General features: G+C 56.6%; 7 protein-coding genes across 7 annotated transcripts in view; 3 read left to right on the top strand and 4 right to left on the bottom strand.

Annotated features, from left to right (window-relative positions):
* P884DRAFT_264023 (uncharacterized protein) lies at positions 1 to 1,538 on the bottom strand. The gene has a single exon (XM_069441813.1). It carries the CDS (start codon positions 1,255 to 1,257, stop codon positions 22 to 24), a length of 1,236 nt encoding a protein of 411 aa, XP_069294340.1. The 5' UTR covers positions 1,258 to 1,538; the 3' UTR covers positions 1 to 21.
* A 1,293-nt stretch (positions 1,539 to 2,831) lies between these two features.
* Positions 2,832 to 3,822, bottom strand: P884DRAFT_209764 (uncharacterized protein; the record flags this gene model as incomplete). Its single annotated transcript, XM_069438958.1, has 3 exons — positions 2,832 to 3,168; positions 3,257 to 3,622; positions 3,716 to 3,822. 3 exons carry the CDS (start codon positions 3,820 to 3,822, stop codon positions 2,832 to 2,834), a joined length of 810 nt encoding a protein of 269 aa, XP_069294339.1.
* A 1,192-nt stretch (positions 3,823 to 5,014) lies between these two features.
* Positions 5,015 to 5,772, top strand: P884DRAFT_250372 (NUDIX hydrolase domain-like protein; the record flags this gene model as incomplete). The annotated part of the gene is made up of 3 exons (XM_069440640.1): positions 5,015 to 5,117; positions 5,176 to 5,378; positions 5,456 to 5,772. 3 exons carry the CDS (start codon positions 5,015 to 5,017, stop codon positions 5,603 to 5,605), a joined length of 456 nt encoding a protein of 151 aa, XP_069294338.1. The 3' UTR covers positions 5,606 to 5,772.
* A 792-nt stretch (positions 5,773 to 6,564) lies between these two features.
* P884DRAFT_294584 (fungal-specific transcription factor domain-containing protein) lies at positions 6,565 to 9,940 on the top strand. The gene is made up of 4 exons (XM_069444286.1): positions 6,565 to 6,858; positions 6,907 to 7,428; positions 7,486 to 7,848; positions 7,897 to 9,940. Exons 1-4 carry the CDS (start codon positions 6,637 to 6,639, stop codon positions 9,715 to 9,717), a joined length of 2,928 nt encoding a protein of 975 aa, XP_069294337.1. The 5' UTR covers positions 6,565 to 6,636; the 3' UTR covers positions 9,718 to 9,940.
* Positions 9,941 to 10,439: 499 nt separating this feature from the next.
* Positions 10,440 to 13,427, bottom strand: P884DRAFT_280369 (uncharacterized protein; the record flags this gene model as incomplete). Its single annotated transcript, XM_069443427.1, has 2 exons — positions 10,440 to 10,778; positions 10,878 to 13,427. The coding sequence occupies 2 exons, from the start codon at positions 13,425 to 13,427 to the stop codon at positions 10,440 to 10,442; spliced, it is 2,889 nt and encodes a 962-aa protein (XP_069294336.1).
* Positions 13,428 to 15,631: 2,204 nt separating this feature from the next.
* On the bottom strand, positions 15,632 to 15,991 carry P884DRAFT_264019 (uncharacterized protein). Its single transcript, XM_069441812.1, has one exon. It carries the CDS (start codon positions 15,955 to 15,957, stop codon positions 15,748 to 15,750), a length of 210 nt encoding a protein of 69 aa, XP_069294335.1. The 5' UTR covers positions 15,958 to 15,991; the 3' UTR covers positions 15,632 to 15,747.
* A 231-nt stretch (positions 15,992 to 16,222) lies between these two features.
* The window catches only part of P884DRAFT_287501 (inhibitor of apoptosis-promoting Bax1-domain-containing protein), a gene marked incomplete at its 3' end in the record, with an annotated part of 1,371 nt that continues 674 nt past the window's right edge, over positions 16,223 to 16,919 (top strand). Inside the window, exon 1 of the mRNA XM_069443886.1 lies at positions 16,223 to 16,895. Coding sequence (XP_069294334.1) covers positions 16,357 to 16,895 — 539 coding nt within the window. The 5' untranslated portion in view covers positions 16,223 to 16,356. The remainder of the gene's footprint in view (positions 16,896 to 16,919) is intronic.

Raw genomic sequence — 16,919 nt, 5'->3', positions numbered from 1 at the left:
GGGGAGAGGATTTAATTACAGCTAGCACCAGGCGTAATACTCGTTGCTCTCCCACACAATCTCCTCTGGCCCCTTTCCGCCCTTCCATCTCAGGCTGGGGATCGACCCGTCCTCGCGCTCTTCAAAGGTAACAGAGACCTCGGGCCCCAGCTCCCGCCAGATGTCGGTCGCGGCGCCTGCCACCTCCGCGCCGGGGCTCCAGACGAGCACCTTGGGCAGCCCCCACCCCTTCGCTTCCGCGAGGGCGGCTAGCAGCAGCTTCCGGACGGCCCCGCGCCGGGCCTCGGGGCCGTCTTGCTCCCGCGTGACGATCCTGAGCACCTTGAGCTTCTTCTCGCGCAGGTCGTGGTCCCAGCAGATCCATCCGCTGCCGCCGCCGCCTCCTTGGTCCTCCGTCCTGGCCCCGCGGTGCACCACCTCCCGCCCGAGCAGCTTCTGGCAGACGTACTTGTCCCGGGTGAAGTGCCAGGCCATCTGCTCGGGCGTGGGCAGGAAGGCGATGTGCGTCTGTTTCTTGCCGTTGTTGTCGGCAGCGCCGCCGCCGCCGCCGGACCGCGCGAGGCGCTCAAACCGCTCCCGGATCGCCGCCACGTCCCGCTCGCACAGCGGCGCCACCTCGTCCGCCGTCAGCAGCGAGACGCCCTCCGGGACGACGACGGCGGCGGCGGCGGCGGCGGCGGCGGCGGCGGGGGTCCCCAGCCCGAGCAGGACCTGCGGGCTGCGAAAGTCCTTCCAGCCCAGGCGGGTGTAGTAGACGCGCCCGATGTCGCTGTAGAGCGCGCCAAACTCGGCCTTGTAGCCTCCGTCGTCGCCGTCGCCGTCGCCGTCGCCGTCGCCGTCGCCGTCGACCACCTCCTGCACGCGGCGCAGCATGTGCGAGGCCATGCCGCGCTCGCGGAAGCGCGGGTTGGTGAAGACGCTGGCGACGGAGTAGGCCCGCACCTCGCGGGGGCCGGCGCTGGTACCAGCGCCGGCCACGAGAGCCCTCTTGGCGGTGACCTCGCAGGCCGAGACGATCGTGTCCGGATCACCGTCGGGGTGCAGGACGTAGTATCTGGTCCCGCCGTTGGCCGAGAGCGCCGTCTGGGAGAGGGCCGTCTCGCGCCCGACGTACTGCTCGATGGTCATGGGCGGCGCCCACGAGGCGCCGTTGAGCCGCCAGGAGAGGACGCGCTGGTGCGGCGTGGCCTCGGCAAAGACCACGTCCGCGGGCGTGAGTGCCGCCTGTTCGCCCACTGGTTTCGGTGGTGTCGACATGGTAATTAAAGCTCAGGTCCGGTCTGGCCCACCAGGTGTGAGTGATAGTTATGCTGCTGTATTAATTACCAGAGAGTGCCTGTGGTGCGGTTGCGGTTCCTTGGTTGAGTGCGTCCGGTTCTGAGAGACGTGGGATGCCCTCTTTTGATCTGTCGAGCTCAAAGATCAATGAATATAATATTGTTAATCAAGGTCGGCACTGCTTCTCTGCTCGGCCGCTTTATAATAATTAATCTTTTGGTGTCTAGCATCGACATGGAGTAATAGTGGTCTCGGATGTCGTGCAGCCCGTAAAAAAAATAATAATAAAAATTTTCGATTTGCGAGACAATTAGCCGTAGGCACACTGGCAGGCTCTCTCTCTCGCAGACGCTGCTGTTACTTGTTTTGGGCAGCTGAGATGCGCAGGAGGGGTGGCAACGTTCTGAAGACCTAATTAGGGGAGGGTGACCTTCCGGTTCGGACGAAGGGTCAACTTGCACTAGTTAATTAGTGGCTAACTGCATGCAAGGCAGCAGAGACGACGAATCAGGACCTCTGGTAGCTGAAGAGCTGCCGGATTTGGGCGCTGGTCGCCCCCTGGGCTCCTCGTCGGGCGCTCTTCAGCAGCTTTTGCGTCATGAGATCGATGATGGGAAAAACAACACCGTGACGGCATCAACGAGAGAGGTTCTAAGCGAGTCAGCTCACCCTTTTCTCTAGTCATCGGTTAGCCATCCCCCATTTGGGCGACGTAGAAATCGTAATATCCTGTTGATACCCGTACCTTAATTATTACAGGTATTAATTAATTAATTAGGTAGGTACCCAAGGCAAACGGTCTCTCCCCCATATCGCAGAATCTCTCGTCAATAAGCACCATTCACAAAACCCATGTGGCCGGTGTTTATTGTCCTGTAGACTATGGGTGTCTTGCCGTTTTCGTAATCTAGGCTTTGTGAGCGAGTCCTCTGGTAAACATGTCCCGGTGCGGTGCAGTGCTTCCTCCGTAGGTAATTACTCCAAGGAAATTCCGTGCAAGCCCAGAAGCAACCGGTCGTGACTGAGTAGGAGATAAGGTAATTGATAGTTGTCAATCGTGATACATTAGTAGAAGTTTGGTACGATATGGGAGGGAAGCCGAACACTCTGGAGACATGTATCATTCTATTCCCTGTGGTTGAAGTAATAATTACCCCAACCTCGCCCTCATCTTGGAGCATGATTCCCTCTTGATGGTATCAAATGTGATAGTTTTTTTTTTCGAGTTCCTAGGTGTGGAATTATTATGCACACCCATCTCGCATCTGATCCTTGTAAATACGGATATTAATTACGTACTGTAAGTACAGATTAGATGATTACAAAACAACCAACCCAGCTCCCACGGCGGCGATCCCACCCCCAAAAAAAGGTCTGCAAGTGCAGAGATATAACGTTAATGCATATATCATTAATCCTCGTATTATCATGGTTCATAAAAATGACCGGTAACCGTCATACTCGTGATTGACTCGACATAAAATTCTCCTGTGTTCCCCTTCTCCCCCCCCCCCCCCCCCAAAAAAAAAAATTAATTATTCAGCCGGCTTTGATTAATCCCCCAAAGGATACGCATGCAGCACCTGGCCGTAGTACAGCTCCGAGTCCTTGCTCGCCAAGAACACGAAGCTCGGGGCGATCTCGCTCGGCTGGCCGATGCGCCCGATGCCCGACTTCCCGCCAAAGCCCTCCATCTGCTCGGCCGGCCTCGACGCGGGCTGCAGCGGCGTGTGGACGGGCCCCGGAGCAACAGCGTTGACGCGGATCCCCTTGGGCATCAGGTTCTTGGAGAGCGAGCGGGTGAAGGAGACGATGGCGCCCTTGGTGGCCGCGTAGTCGACCATGGCGGCCGTGCCCCGAAACGCGACCGTCGAGGTCGTGTTGATGATTCTGCCAACCCCCATCGTTAATTAACATCGGCAAGCAGCCTGCAAGCTCAGGAAGCGAACTGTGAACCGCGATGAACCAGGGGACATACGACGCGCCCTTCTTCATATGCGGCAGCGCATATTTGGTCATGGCAAATATCTGCAGGATGTTGCTCCGGAACGTGCTCTCGACCTTGTTGAGGTCAATCTCGGCAAAATCCTCGCACATGACCTGCTTGGACGCGTTGTTGACGAGGACGTGGATGATCCCGAACGCGTCGACGTGCTTCTGGACGGCCTCTTTGCACTTGTTGTTGTCCATCAGATCCCCCGGGATCAGCAGGCATCTGTGCCCTTCCTTCTCGACCAGCTTTTTGGTGTCCTCGGCGTCCGGTTGCTCTTCTGGCAGGTACACGATGCTGACGTCGGCCCCTTCCCGCGCGAACAGGACCGCGACGGAGCGACCAATACCAGAGCTAATTTAATTAGAACTCAAATGTTAATTATTAGTGCCTGACAGACTGATTGACCGACTGAGATGTGTGGAAATCGGCGCCTGTTATTCTTACTCTCCACCGGTTATCAAAGCCTTGCAGCCCTTGAGCTTGCCGGCCGCGAGGTACTCGTAGGCCTGGCCCTCGCCCTCGAGCTTGGTAGACTCGCTAGAGGGTTCCATCATCTTCTCCAGTCTGGAAGTATAACTATGTGTCAGCGGAATAATTATTTCCAATGTTCTGGGTTTGAGGCTGGTTCTGGTTTCGGTTCCTACACTCACCCCGGCAAGTCTTGGGCTTGGGCCTTTTGCGGCACAGGCTCAAAGCTCCCCTCTTTGCTGAAATGGGTCGACATTGAGAGCGGTTGTTTCTGAATTGGTGAGGGTGAAAGTACGCCAGGCAAAATTTAGGTCTGGGTAGGCTGCGAATTTCTGTCGTTTGGAGTGCTGTATCTGATTATCTTGAAAACGAGATAATTAACGCAGGAAGACGGTGAGTACTTGCGTTTAAAAGTGTCGCTTTCTGGTGTGTATTAATTAATTATTAATAACAAGAGTGGTGACGCAGGACCGATACAACAGCCCCCGTCCATCATGACGTCAACCTATCTCTTTAAGGAAACCTCCAAGCAACATCCGCTCTCGAAAACCTGTCTATCTGGAAAAGTTAGTGTAAATTTAGGGGAGGTTAGATTGCTCAGAAGCTGCTTGTACCCGAGGAGGGGATGTAATCCCTCGCGATATCCTTACTCTGTGACGAGCGGCAAGTGAATCCCGCCCAGGTACAGACGGCCACCCACCGACCACGACGGCGTTTTCCAGTTGCAAAATAACCAGCCAGAACAGTTACACGGGACTGCTACAATCCCTCGCGTCTCATATGGGCAGTGCTGGGGTTGGTCAGGATTTGCCGAGCTCTTTTGGTGCTCACCAGGGCCGTCGCCTTGCACAGGAGCGGGAGTGAGGGCGGGGGTTAGGGTATTCCGCCCCAGTGCTAACAGCGGCTGCTCAAAGATGCGGCATGAATAATTAATTACCATGACCGGCCACCTGGGGTTTCAAAAGACCTTTCACTACCGCTCGCTACTGGAAAAAAAGGCATATAGAAGAAAAGACTTATTTTTTGGAAACTATCGTATCCATAGATTATCTTCGATTAAGATTTTATTTAACTTTAAAAATAGGTTTAAGCTTATCGGGAAGTATTAGAGTAGGTTCCTAATTAGATACACAACTGTTTTGAAAGCCAAGAGTTCAAGCCGGCGATAAGATAACGCGTGTGACTCATAGCTTCCGTCTCGAGAACTCGCTTTCGCAGTCATGTCCTTCGCATGCGGTATCAAATAATAGCCGAGTTGATATGGCAAGGACAAAGATGGCAACTCAAAAGCCAGTTGTTCGAGTCGGCGTCGCTGCGATCATCCAGGACGTACAGGGACGAGTTGTCCTCGGCATTCGCAAAGGATCCCATGGCGAAGGTTGGCAGAATCTTCCCGATAGAAGTTGTTAGGAAGTTCTTGACCCTGACAACTATAGGACAATGGCAATTACCAGGCGGGCATCTTGAGATGGGGGAGAGCTACTTTGAGTGTGCTGAACGAGAGGCGCTGGAGGAGACAGGGCTTGTAGTCAAGGCCGACAAGTTCGTCGCCGTGACGAACGACATATTCGGCCCTGAGAAGCATTATATAACCCTCTTTGTGTCATGTCGGATGGTGAAAGAGGGACAAGAGCCTCGGGTAAGTTGGGCTGGAAATATCCGACGCTTATAACCTGGCTTCTTACTCTGCTTGTTAACATATCGAGGTCACGGCAGGTCTTGGAACCCGAGAAATGCGAGTGTTGGGAGTGGAAATCCTGGGCTGACGTCAGGGCGCTTATCGCGGGGGAGGATGGGCAAACGAAAGTTTTTCTGCCTATCGTAAACTTGCTCAAGGATCATCCTGACATTGAGGCCCTGACCTAGGCGAGCCGCTGCCGCTGACTTTTGGGAGATGGGGCGATGTTAACTTCAACTTTGAAGACGCAGAATTAATTGACAAACCACATCGAGACCTTTTACCGCCTCGCGTAGTAATTAAGAGTACTGCCGGTTGTGCGGGAATGATGCCATTGCGCTTTAGCTCCACTCTGCTAACTTATGCAACTAACTGCCAGTCCGCCTTGCAAAGATATGGGAAGTTCAATGAAGTATGCTGCAGGGTAATGAAACTATTAGGTGGGCGATAATTCGCCGGCATGGATCTAAGTTTTGTTCATTCAAGTCGCCTGCCATGACTCAGAGTGACTTGTCGGAAATTACTTACTAGTAATGTTTGCGCTGTACTACTACTAGTTAATCAATGGGCACTTGCCCAATGCGCACAAATACTCCGTAGGCCGGCCAGACTCGGTAAAGTCCGCAGTCCCCATCAATCGTGGTATATGTACAGAGTATTGATATGTGCCTATGTACTCCGTACTCCGAATCCCCTACTATAGTCAACAACAGTACCGTTGTGTTGCAAATGGATCAAGCAAAGCTTAACAACGGCCTGTGGTGAGCCTCCTACGCAGTACTACGAGTTGCTGGCTCACGGTCGTCCAAGTTTTCCTTTCCTGCAACGAACCTTCCACGAAGGGCGCGACCTGAATGTGGACCAGCGTTCTAGTGGAGCGGCTGCGGCGGGGGGGCATTGACCACTCGGCCACTTGCTTGGGCGCATCTTGTGACCCCACTACCTTTTTGCATTGCTTGGGTCGTCAGGCGGGCATTTGTCGCAAATCCATCTCGCTGGAATAGAGGTTGGCAACGACAATCCCAATTGCGGGAGCGCCTCCTCCCTTGCGCCGCGATATCGAACGTTGGGTCTTTCCAACCGTGGCCCTTCAATTATCGAACACGATCATATGCATCCCCCCGAGTAGCAGCCTACGTCCCCCGGACCCCGCCACTCAAGAAGCCGTTTGATCCCGCAGCCTCTCCCCCAGCCCTTCGACACAATCAAGGCCGCAACGATGACTGGAGAAGCGAAGACAAGTGCGCGGCCCTCCGCGGCTGACGATAGTCCGCGACAGACCGAGACCGCTTCCACTACCAGCACGCATGACAGCTACGATCCTCAACAAATCATTGCCATGGCTCGCCATCCGCCCCCCGGCGCTTCTGTGTACTCGCCCACGGCCGTCCCGTCCGCTGCCCTAAACCCAAGAAGCTGTGTCACATGTCGGAGGAGAAAGGTATTGCGTTTTCGGCCAAATTGCCGACGCCGTCGCTGACAGCTCTAGGTCCGCTGCGATAAACACATGCCATGCTCCAATTGTCGCCGTGCCCAAATCCCCTGCATATTCCCAGCCCCCGGCCGAGCACCGCGACGGCCCCGTCCGAAAGACCCGAATGCACCGGCAAAACAGCCGTCGAGTGAGCGTGAGCTGGAGCTGATGAAGCGTTTGCGGAAGCTCGAGGGCATTGTCGAAGAGCTCAGCGGACAAATTGAGATTGAGTCAGCACGGCAGCCCTACAGCGCCACCAGCTCTCCGGAAGCCGTGACGGCATACTCAAAAGACGAGCAAGCTATCGGTGGACGCTTCGGCCGTCTTGTTACCGCCACTAGCAGCTCGAACCATGGCTCTTCTGGCGTTGCATCCGCGAAACTGCCTCCCAGACAGGATTCAGGGGCCATGTCTGAGTCGGATTCCCTTGGGAAGGGCTCGCCCGACGTTCACAAGCAGTTCGGCCGGCTGGTATTGAACGAGAAAGGAGTCACTCGGTACGTCAGCAGCTCGCTGTGGTCATCCATCACTGACGAGGTAAGTCCGCCATCGGCAGGGTCAGGGTTTAATAAATATCCGATTAACACGCTGTAGCTGGACGAACTTCGCAAGGCCTCTCAGGATCTGAGCGACGACGAATCCGCCGTATCGGAGGACCATGCTAGCCCCGAATCCGCTGATCACGATAAAGGCTTCATGGATCACCAATCATTCATCTTTGGATACCGCTCGGCCGACGTCGACCTGAAATCTCTACACCCGTTGCCCTCGCAAATTCCCTTCATCTGGCAGGTCTATCAAGAGAATGTCGACCCTATCCTCAAGGTAGTCCACGTACCTACCATGAGCAAAGTCATCAAGGAGTTTCGGCAAAATCTCGATAGCCTTAGCCCTTCGATGGAGGCACTTATGTTCTCAATCTACTATGCCACCATCTCTTCGCTGGAGGAAGAAGATGTACGTACGCTCCCGCCGGTCACAACAAGTTGCCGCTAACCTCCGCAGGTCAAGTTGAACTTCGGCACAGAGAGGAGCGTCCTGATTCAGAAATACCGCTTCGCAGTTGAGCAGGCGCTAGCCAAGGCCGAGTTCCTTACTAAACCCGACTTTGCCGTCGTCCAGGCCTTGATGCTCTTCCTCGTTCTCGTTCGCCGACACGACGACACTAGGTTCGCGTGGACCCTCACCAGCTTGCTCATTCGCCTCAGCCAGGCCCTGGGCCTTCATCGCGACGGATCGCACTTTCCAAACCTCACGCCCTTCCAAATCGAGATGCGCCGACGCCTCTTCTGGGCTGTGTGCGTCTTGGACCTGCGGTCTGCCGAAGATCAAGGAACCGATCTCAGCATTTTGTCGGACACATTTGACACGCAACTTCCTCTCAACATCAATGATGCCGACATCTCCCCGGAAAGCACGCAGCTTCCGGAACCGAGAGAGGGTACCACAGACATGACCTTTTCGCTTATCCGCTACGAAATATGCTCGCTCTCCCGACGACTACACAGAGTATCATCCGACATGGCCCCCGCTTGTCGTGGCGATGCCAAAAAATCCCTAGCGGAACGTGAAGCTTTGCTCAACGAAGTAGCCAACAAGGTGCAGAAGAAGTTGCTGAAGGGCGGCTCCAACACCATGTTTTGGGTGGCATCGAATGTCACACGGATTGTGCTGGCCAAGATGACACTCGTCATCTACCAACCACTCTTGTTCCCGGGGTCGGGTGACGAGTCACTATCCGAGGATGTACGGACACGTTTACTCAATGCCGCCCTGGATGTTTTCGAGTACAGCCATATTCTCAACACCGACCCACGGTGTAAGCAGTGGCGCTGGTTGTTCCAGACCTGGATGCATTGGAATGCGCTGGCATACAGCCTGATCGAAGTCTCGCACCGGCCCTGGGGCCCCAAGGCGGAGCGTCTTTGGGCAGCGCTGAACCTCAACTTTCGGTCGCCCAACCCAGCGGAGCTGGAGAAGCTGGCGAGTCACCATGCCGTATGGATGCCTCTGAGGAAGCTGTATCTCAAAGTGAAGAAGCACCGTGAGCTTGAAATCGCCCGGTTGCAGGCAGACCCACAGGCGGCACAGGAGCTTGCTATCAGAGATGAGCCAGGGACTCCTCCGAGCACCTTTGGAGCCATCCCGGGCTCGGTAAAAGGTGCCATGGCACTGGATCGATGGCGGAAGCTGGTTAACTTGCCCCCTCCACCCCCAGAACAATCACAATCTCACGAGGAACCGACACCAGGGCCTCCAGCACGAAGCCAAACCGCGCCTCAGGGCACGATGGGCGCACATGCGGCTGACACGGCGGGCTATGCTAAGCCGGAAGTCATGGAATACCTCGATGGGGCCATGGCTGACCCAGCTTTTATACCCATCGATTTTGCACCCCTCTGGAACACTGCTCAGCCCGACGAGGTTGTCCGCGGGGCATTCAACACTCCCTACCAGCCTGGCAACTTCACACAAAACAGTGGCTCGTTGGGCTTCGACACAAACACGCCGATGCCCGACCTGCGGCAAATTGGCCGGACCCCGACCTCGATGAGCTTACCAGCTCACTTATCACAACCACAGCAGCAACAAACTTCACAGGGAATGGTGCAGACGCCTCTTAACAACGAGGATACTCTGCCACCCTGGCTCTGGCCGACAACTGGGTCACCGGATATCCTGAACCTGCCAAATACGGAGAACGATGATGTAGATATGAACATGGACGATGGGTTTGACTGGCAGACGTGGCAGGAAAACTTGGGACGGTATGAGGTCGAAGCTAACGGTGGCCGAACTGGGAGTACCTGGGTACCGGGGCTTTAAATATCGTCTGTATGGCGTACACGGTAGGTGTACCGCAACTGGGTTGTTGTGGCATGGTTTTGCGAGTAAGATGGGATTCCGGTTGGACGTTATAAGGTACCTTGATAGAGATACCCATAATACAATAGACGCTTCATACTCTTATACGTTTTTGAATAGGCATGAGGACCGGAAAAGTCGAAAGACTAATTCAATCATGTAATTAGTGAGTTTTTTATCGAACGTGTAGTATGTATGGGACGAGGACAGACCTAGAAAAGAAGTGACAGTGACTGAGCTCGCTCGGTATGTATCAAAGACGGTTTTGTACGCGTGCAACACAAACTCTTGACTCAGCATAGAGGAAGTACGAGAGGTATAGAGACGACACAGCGACGTTAGCCTGTTGACAAGCCGTCGCGTTACTACCTGACCTTGAAAGAAACAATGTAATTTCCTGGGTCTGAGTCCCTTTACAGTTTACATGTAGCCCTCCATTCTGGTTGTCTGCAATGACTGACGCCGATCTTTTCCAAGACATTTAGCCGGCCTGGTGATTTCATATCATGTCTCTATGAATCATATTACATGCCGCTCGTCGGTACGTTGTATGTACCACATGCCAATCCTTCCAAACGAGTCTGTGTCATCATCCAAAACTGGTCATCATTATCGTCATGTCACACATACATATCCTGCGCGCTGTTTTGGGGAGGAGCAGCCTGGCGGCAAAGAAAGGACCATTACCTCAGTTCGCCGGGTCCTTTCTCGACCACAAACCTAACCGGCTTCCTCGACCTGGACGGAGGCGCACCCTTAGGCGGTATCACCGGCCGCAATATGGGGCCCGGCCCGAGCGGCTTCGCATCAGTCATCGTCCTGCGCGTTTCTCCTCCCACCCCACCAGGGCCGCCGCCTTTGACCCGCACGCTCCCGGGGACCGCCGACCCGTGTCCCGGTTGGTCGACGAACCTCTCGTCGAATCCCCACCTCTCGACGCCGCCGCCGGCCAGCCACCCCCCGAGGTTCTTGCATTGGCTCACGTCGAACCACTCGAGCCGCGAACACCCTTCTAGCACGTTCTCGACCCCGTTCCCGGTCACCCGGACGCAGCCCCTCACGCTGAGGCCGCGCAGCTCGTTGAGGTGCAGCGCGATGCAGCCGAGGCTGGCGTCGCTGACGGCGCTCCCGCAAAAGGCCATGCGCAGCTCCCGCAGCATGGGCAGGCCGAGGGCGACGACCTCGGTGGCGGTGTCGGAAAGGGCGCAGCAGAAGCTGAGGTCGAGATGGGTCAGGCCCTTGGCGGCGCCGACGAGGGCGACGATGCTGTGGTCCGAGAGGTAGGTGCAGTCGGCGAGGCAGAGGTGCGTCAGCTGCGTGAAGCGGTGCGGGGCCCAGGCCTGGAAGCCGGCGTCCGTGACCGAGGTGCACCGGGTCAGGCTCAGGGACTGCAGGCGCGACGAGGCGTGGGCGGCGAGGTGCGCCATGGAGCGGTCCGTAACGTACTTGCAGTAAGAGAGGTTCAGCCGGCGGAGCCGCGGGCAGCCGACGACCGTACCGGGGGCTGGTGCGGACGGCTGGGAAGGGGCCCCCGGCTGGGGGTTGCGTTGGCCGCGGCGCGGCTTGGCGTTGGAGGGTGCAATGACAACGTTCTTGTTGCTCTCGCGGGCGGGGGCCGGGTTGGGGACGACCCAGCCGACTACGCGAGCTAGCAGGTTGTCGCCGACCTTGCGGCAGTTGCTCCAGTCGATCTCTTCGAGGTCCTTGGCGCACTCGCTCATCTCGAGGATCTGCGAGGCGGACACGTCCCAGACGCTCCGCATCCGCCAAACCTTGACGTTCTTGCCGCACGCCTTCCACAGCGCCTGGAACCCTTCGTCGGTAATGTGGAAGCAGTTGCTGATGTCCATCTCGACCGCGCGGGTGCCGATGAAGGGCGCCAGGATGTTGGCGACTGACCAGTCGGTCACCTTGCGGTTGATCCGGCCAAGATCGACGCGCGTGCAGAGCTCGGGACTCGTCGTCAGCATCTGGCGCCACTTCCTGCAGACGGCCCTCAGGCGGAGCATCTCGAGAAGGTCGAGGTGCTCGAAGACGCCAATCCAAACGCTATCCGGGAACGTCGCCTTCTCCTTGGCCTTGCTACCGATGGGAAGGGTACGCGCGCGCTTGGGAAAGGGCGAGTCGTCAAGAGATATGGGCGACAGGAGCGGCGGAGCGGGTGCGACCGGAGGTACCTTGATCCCGCCCACGATAACGCTGCAGTCCGTCTGTGGGGTCGGCGGCGCGAGCGAGTTGCGCCTCCTATTGCGGAAGTTCTCCATGTCGACGCTCAGGAAGGGGTCGGGATCCGACGGCCGGCGCGTATCCTCCTCCTCGTTGGGCGGTGACACTGGTTTGGAAGGGAGATCGAAGGTGACGGCCGGGCCCGCCTTCTCCTCCCGCGTTGGTCTCTCTTTTGTTTCCGCATCCTCCATCTCGACGTCCTCCGGGTGGAAACGCTGCCTCGCGGTCTCCTCCACTTGACACTTCACTTCTGGCGGACACCGCCTCCACAACTCGTCCAGCACATCGCCGAGAATCATCAGGCACTCGACATCTGACACGGCGCGTACTGTCGCGGTCCTCCGCTGCGACAGACCAAGACTCGCCACCTCTCCAAAATATTGGCCTTGCTTTAACCTCGGGCGCGAATACGTCGCCTTGGACGTTCGTCTGAGGGTGGGACTCGCAGGGTCCTGTATCACTTCCGCCTCGCCGCGGACGATGAAGTAGATGTCGTTGCCGGGAGTGCCCTGGCGGACGATGTCGGTAAAGGGTGGGTAAGTCCTGGGCTGGGCGTTTAGCCCAAGGAAATGCAGAATGTCTGCCGGTAGCGTGGCGAACAAGGGAAGCTCCTTGAGCGTCTTGCGCACGTTTACGTAGGCACTGCCGAGGGCGCTGCCGCTGATGGTCGGGTCCTCGACCACTCCGGGGCTGGGAGACTTGCGCTTCTTGGTGTTCACCACTGCTCCCTCCCTGATTATCCCACTATCCCCCATACTGACCTCCCCCGGCACAGCCTCGCGTGCCACGCTCGCGGCGCTGGTCTCTGGAAGCTTGGCGTCCTTGCCCCCCTCTTGCTGCTTCTTCTTGAGAATGGCCAGCCGCTCCTGCGCTTCCTGGCGGATCGCTTGTTCCATTTCGGGAAACTTGGGGAGTTCGGCCTGCAAATCCTCTTTCTTCAGCACGACCAGGAGGCACTTGGTCCTCGCAACGATGGTCGCCGTCCTCGGCATGTCCATGAGCACGCCGATCTCGCCAAAGAAGGCTCCGGGTTTGAGCTCGGCGTAGACAGCCTCGCCATCACGCGAAGTGACGGCAACAACACCGCGAACCAGCCAGTACATCGCCTTGGCGTCATCTCCCTCGGTAAGGATATGGTCGTGCGCGTTATGGGTCTGTGGACGTAGATGAGCGCCGATGGCAGCGAGGAAGTCGTCGGGCGCGGACATGAAGAGCGGGAATGACCTGATGCGGTCGACCAGGTCGAGGGGCATGTCCGGGATGGTTGAAGCCGTCAGCGGCGAAGGCCGCATTGGCCGCGCCGGATTTGTCTCGACATTGAAGGATCGCAGGACCGATGACACGGAGTCACGCGCCTGCTGCCCCTGGGACGAGCCATATTGGGCGTGATGGTGCGCCAGCGCGCGGTACGGCGAGGCCGTGGGGGAAGATCGAGCTCGTCGCATCCCGTATCGTGCCCGTCGGCAGGGCTACCTCCCACGTCCCGGGACGGGCGGTGTTGACAAAACGTTCCGAAACGTTCCAATTGCTCCGACTCGGTTCTGACGCGCCGCGGCTTTTTGGAGCGCCGCGTAGAGAATATCAGGCACAAACCCCTATCTCATGCTATCGTCGCCCCAACCACGGCTTCCCCACCAGTTTATGCACCTGTTATCGCCTGCAGGGGTAGTCGTCATGCAACTGCCGAAGAACAACTCCTTGACAAATGAAAATAATTGTATCCACGTGCGCGTGCGGGGTTGAGTTCTGTCGACAGTGTTCGTTTGTCCCTGCGTTGGAGATGTGAATGTTTGGCGTTTGCCAGCCAGTCGCGCTGTGGCGTTGGCGAGAGCAGGTGTGATATGAGCCAGGGCAGTATTATTCGAGGTGATGGTGCCTGACAGAAAATTCTGTCAGCCTATATTCATGCCTCCTAATTGACGGATACTTGTCTGTCCGGCGCCGCTTGCGATGGAGAAGGGAAGGGTGTAAGGAGGTTGAAATGGTGAGGGGCGCCCTGCAGAGAGCGTGCTCTGGAAGAGGCGAGTTGGAAAATACCGTGTTCGCAAGAGACGAGTGGAATTGCCTTCTGATATCAGCAAACCGCCAGACCCGAGGCTTGCGATCGAACACTCCAAAAGCGATCGAGGCGAAGTGGTCTGGTGGGAATTGGTCGTGTTGAATGCGCTCCTGGGCTTGGCCCTCTGACGCCTCACCTGGAGACGTGGGGCTCAGGCGCGGGCAGTCTTGTAGTCTCGTACACCGTCAAACGCCAACGCCGGCAACGGTGCGTCGCAGGTTACACAGAGGAACTCAGCGCCTCAGCTGATGGAGGGCGGCGAGCAGGCGGCTGAGCATGGCAAGAAAGGCGGTTTAGCGGGAAAGCGGAAGCGGAGCGAGCTGCAGCCAGCGGCAGGCGCGCGACGGGTATTTGCCGCCAATGAAACAAGCCAGCTTGCGATTGTCAGACGGCACGCGCTTCTTAACCGACGAAATTGTTGATTGTTTGCGGTCTAGCACTTCCCGAGAGATGGAAAAGATTGCACGCTGCGAGTAGTACTTTTAGGTGCTCAAAGTCAAAACTTCGGGCTTGTTTCAGTCATGGCGATGCTATGACGAAGCCTGTGGATGCTCACTCGTTGCAGCCCAGGGAGCTCTTGCCGGTCGCGCGCCCACTGGAGCCAAAGCTCGGCTTTTGAGCTCTCGGGCCGGGGTTCGCGGCGGGGCAAGCAAGGAGCCCAATGATCCAACGCGATGCAGCAACGACAAATGTGAACTACAGGTAGAACATCAAGTACTGACGCCGGAGTCAATGCCAGAAAAGAATACACTAAAATGAGAAGCGAAGTGAATTCGACGATGGTTCCATTACCTGGTAAGCCACCTAAATGATCCCGGACGACACTGCAGCAGCAATGCAAAACTGTAACGTTAAAGCTGCTCCGGCCACAGCGTGTATCCAAATGCTAGTTACCCTACAGTTCCGTTCTTTTTGAGATTGCGGCCTGCACCATCTGACAAATTGTTTGGTCCTTGGCCTGCAGAACACACACAATCAGCAGATGTGCAGGATATTTCTTCTTCTCTTTCTCTCTCTCCATGATAAAACTGGCAGCTTATGTAGAGTAGTGCATCTCGCCAGTTGAGTGCTATGCGTTCCATACGGTTTACCGACCGGGGCAGTAAACGATGTTCTGGCACACGGTTCAATACGCCATAACTACTCCGTACTCCGTACGCAGTTCTCAGCCACCCGAGCATCTCCAGCTTTGGCGGCTGGACCAGTGGCCAAGGAAAGCCGCATCGTACTTCGAAGAGATCAATAGCAGGAATCATCACATACGAGACACAAGAAGATCTTTCGGCTCCCTTTGCCACCCCTCCCCTACGCTCTTCGCTCGGGTCGCCGGTCACCGACGGTCCTCCAGTCGGTTTCAGGCCCCGGCCTTGTGAAATCACAAGGGTGCACACCAGCGAATCAAGCCATCCAGCGGCATGGGTTCCCCAGAAAAGCACGGACCTGCAACGGAAGAGGGCTTTCCAGAACAAAATTTAGAGTTGATCCGTGTGCACTCTTGCTCGTGCCTTAGTAATTACGGAGTACTACCGCAGTAGTTTTCCGAACGCAGCTCGCGGCTTGCTTCCGCCCGCTGTACAGTACAACTCCGTAGCTGTAGACTGGCTATCCGGCATCTCCTATGGCGAGATAAACGTTGAATTAAGGCATGTGTCGCCACACCGGCAACATTTTTACATGTCCGCATGCAGATACGGTTTGCCGGTGGTTCACGATACCTTTGGCAAATACGTAGACTCAACGGCAAGACCGTCCAGCGCATGCTGCTTTACTTTCGCAGTCCTTATATGCAGTTGTCTATAGTTCAAGCTCGCGGCACTCCTCTTCAATTTCGAAAAGGCGCCGCTGCAAGTGTCGTCTGAAGCCGGGGTGCCCGGGGTCCCGAGAGAAATGGACAAGGCGGATATTTGCCACAACATACATCGATGCGGTTGGGTCCCTCCGTCTCACTTGCTACTTTCAAACTTGTAGCCATTGATTTGTCGAGGGACGATTGCCTCCGAGGGCTCTTCGCCGTTAAGAGAGGAGCAAGTGACCTTGGATTCGGACTTCGGAGTAAACACGTTCCAAAAGCCATGCAGGGTTAGGGTTTAACATGCCTGCCTCGCCATTAGAAGTTTCCGGAAAGCTCCGGTCCAATCCTGTTTAGCTAGGTACCTTAGCTCAGCCAACGCCACCAGCGAAACGTCATCCATATCCTCCAAACTACTTCCAGCTCAAAACCTCAAGCAGCATCCTCAACCTCAGCACGACGCTCCCGACGTCTTTCGTTTCGCAATCATCATCCATCGACAGCACGCATTGAGAGCGACTCAAAAATGTTCACGATCACTGTCCGCGCAGGTCCCGGGCGCCTCGCGGCGAAGGCGCCGCAGCTCGCTCGTGCATTCCACTCTACTCCCAAGAACAGCTTCTTCACCCCGAGGACAGCGTCCCTCGCGTTCCGCGCCAACACAAAGTCTCCAAGCAACATCCTCACAAGGCTCCAGGGCGCTTCCCGAGGCTACCAAACACATTATGAGGCCTACGTCGACCCCGCAACGAGACGCAAGGAGCTCCTCCGCAAGCTCATGATCGGCGGTGCCATCTTCGGCGGCACTCTCGTCACGGTCAACGTCATGTTCAACCGCGAGACGAGGGAGGACGGCGGCATGCCGCCGTTTGAGCGGTCGTACCTCAACCGCACGTTCATGCACACCGGCCTTGGCGTCGGCATCATCGGCCTGTCGGCGTACCAGATGGTCCAGAGCGGGTTCGTCTACCGCCTCATGGTTACCAACCCGTGGGTTGTCGGTATCGGCGGTCTTGCCCTCAGTATCGGTAGCATGATGGCCACGCGTGCGATCGATCCTGACAAGTGAGTTCCCCCCCTCCCTCCCCC

The sequence above is a fragment of the Thermothelomyces heterothallicus genome, assembly GCF_042370625.1.
Source record: "Thermothelomyces heterothallicus CBS 202.75 unplaced genomic scaffold P884_scaffold_29, whole genome shotgun sequence".
NCBI lineage: Eukaryota > Fungi > Ascomycota > Sordariomycetes > Sordariales > Chaetomiaceae > Thermothelomyces > Thermothelomyces heterothallicus.
This window is presented reverse-complemented; position numbering and strand designations above follow the sequence as displayed.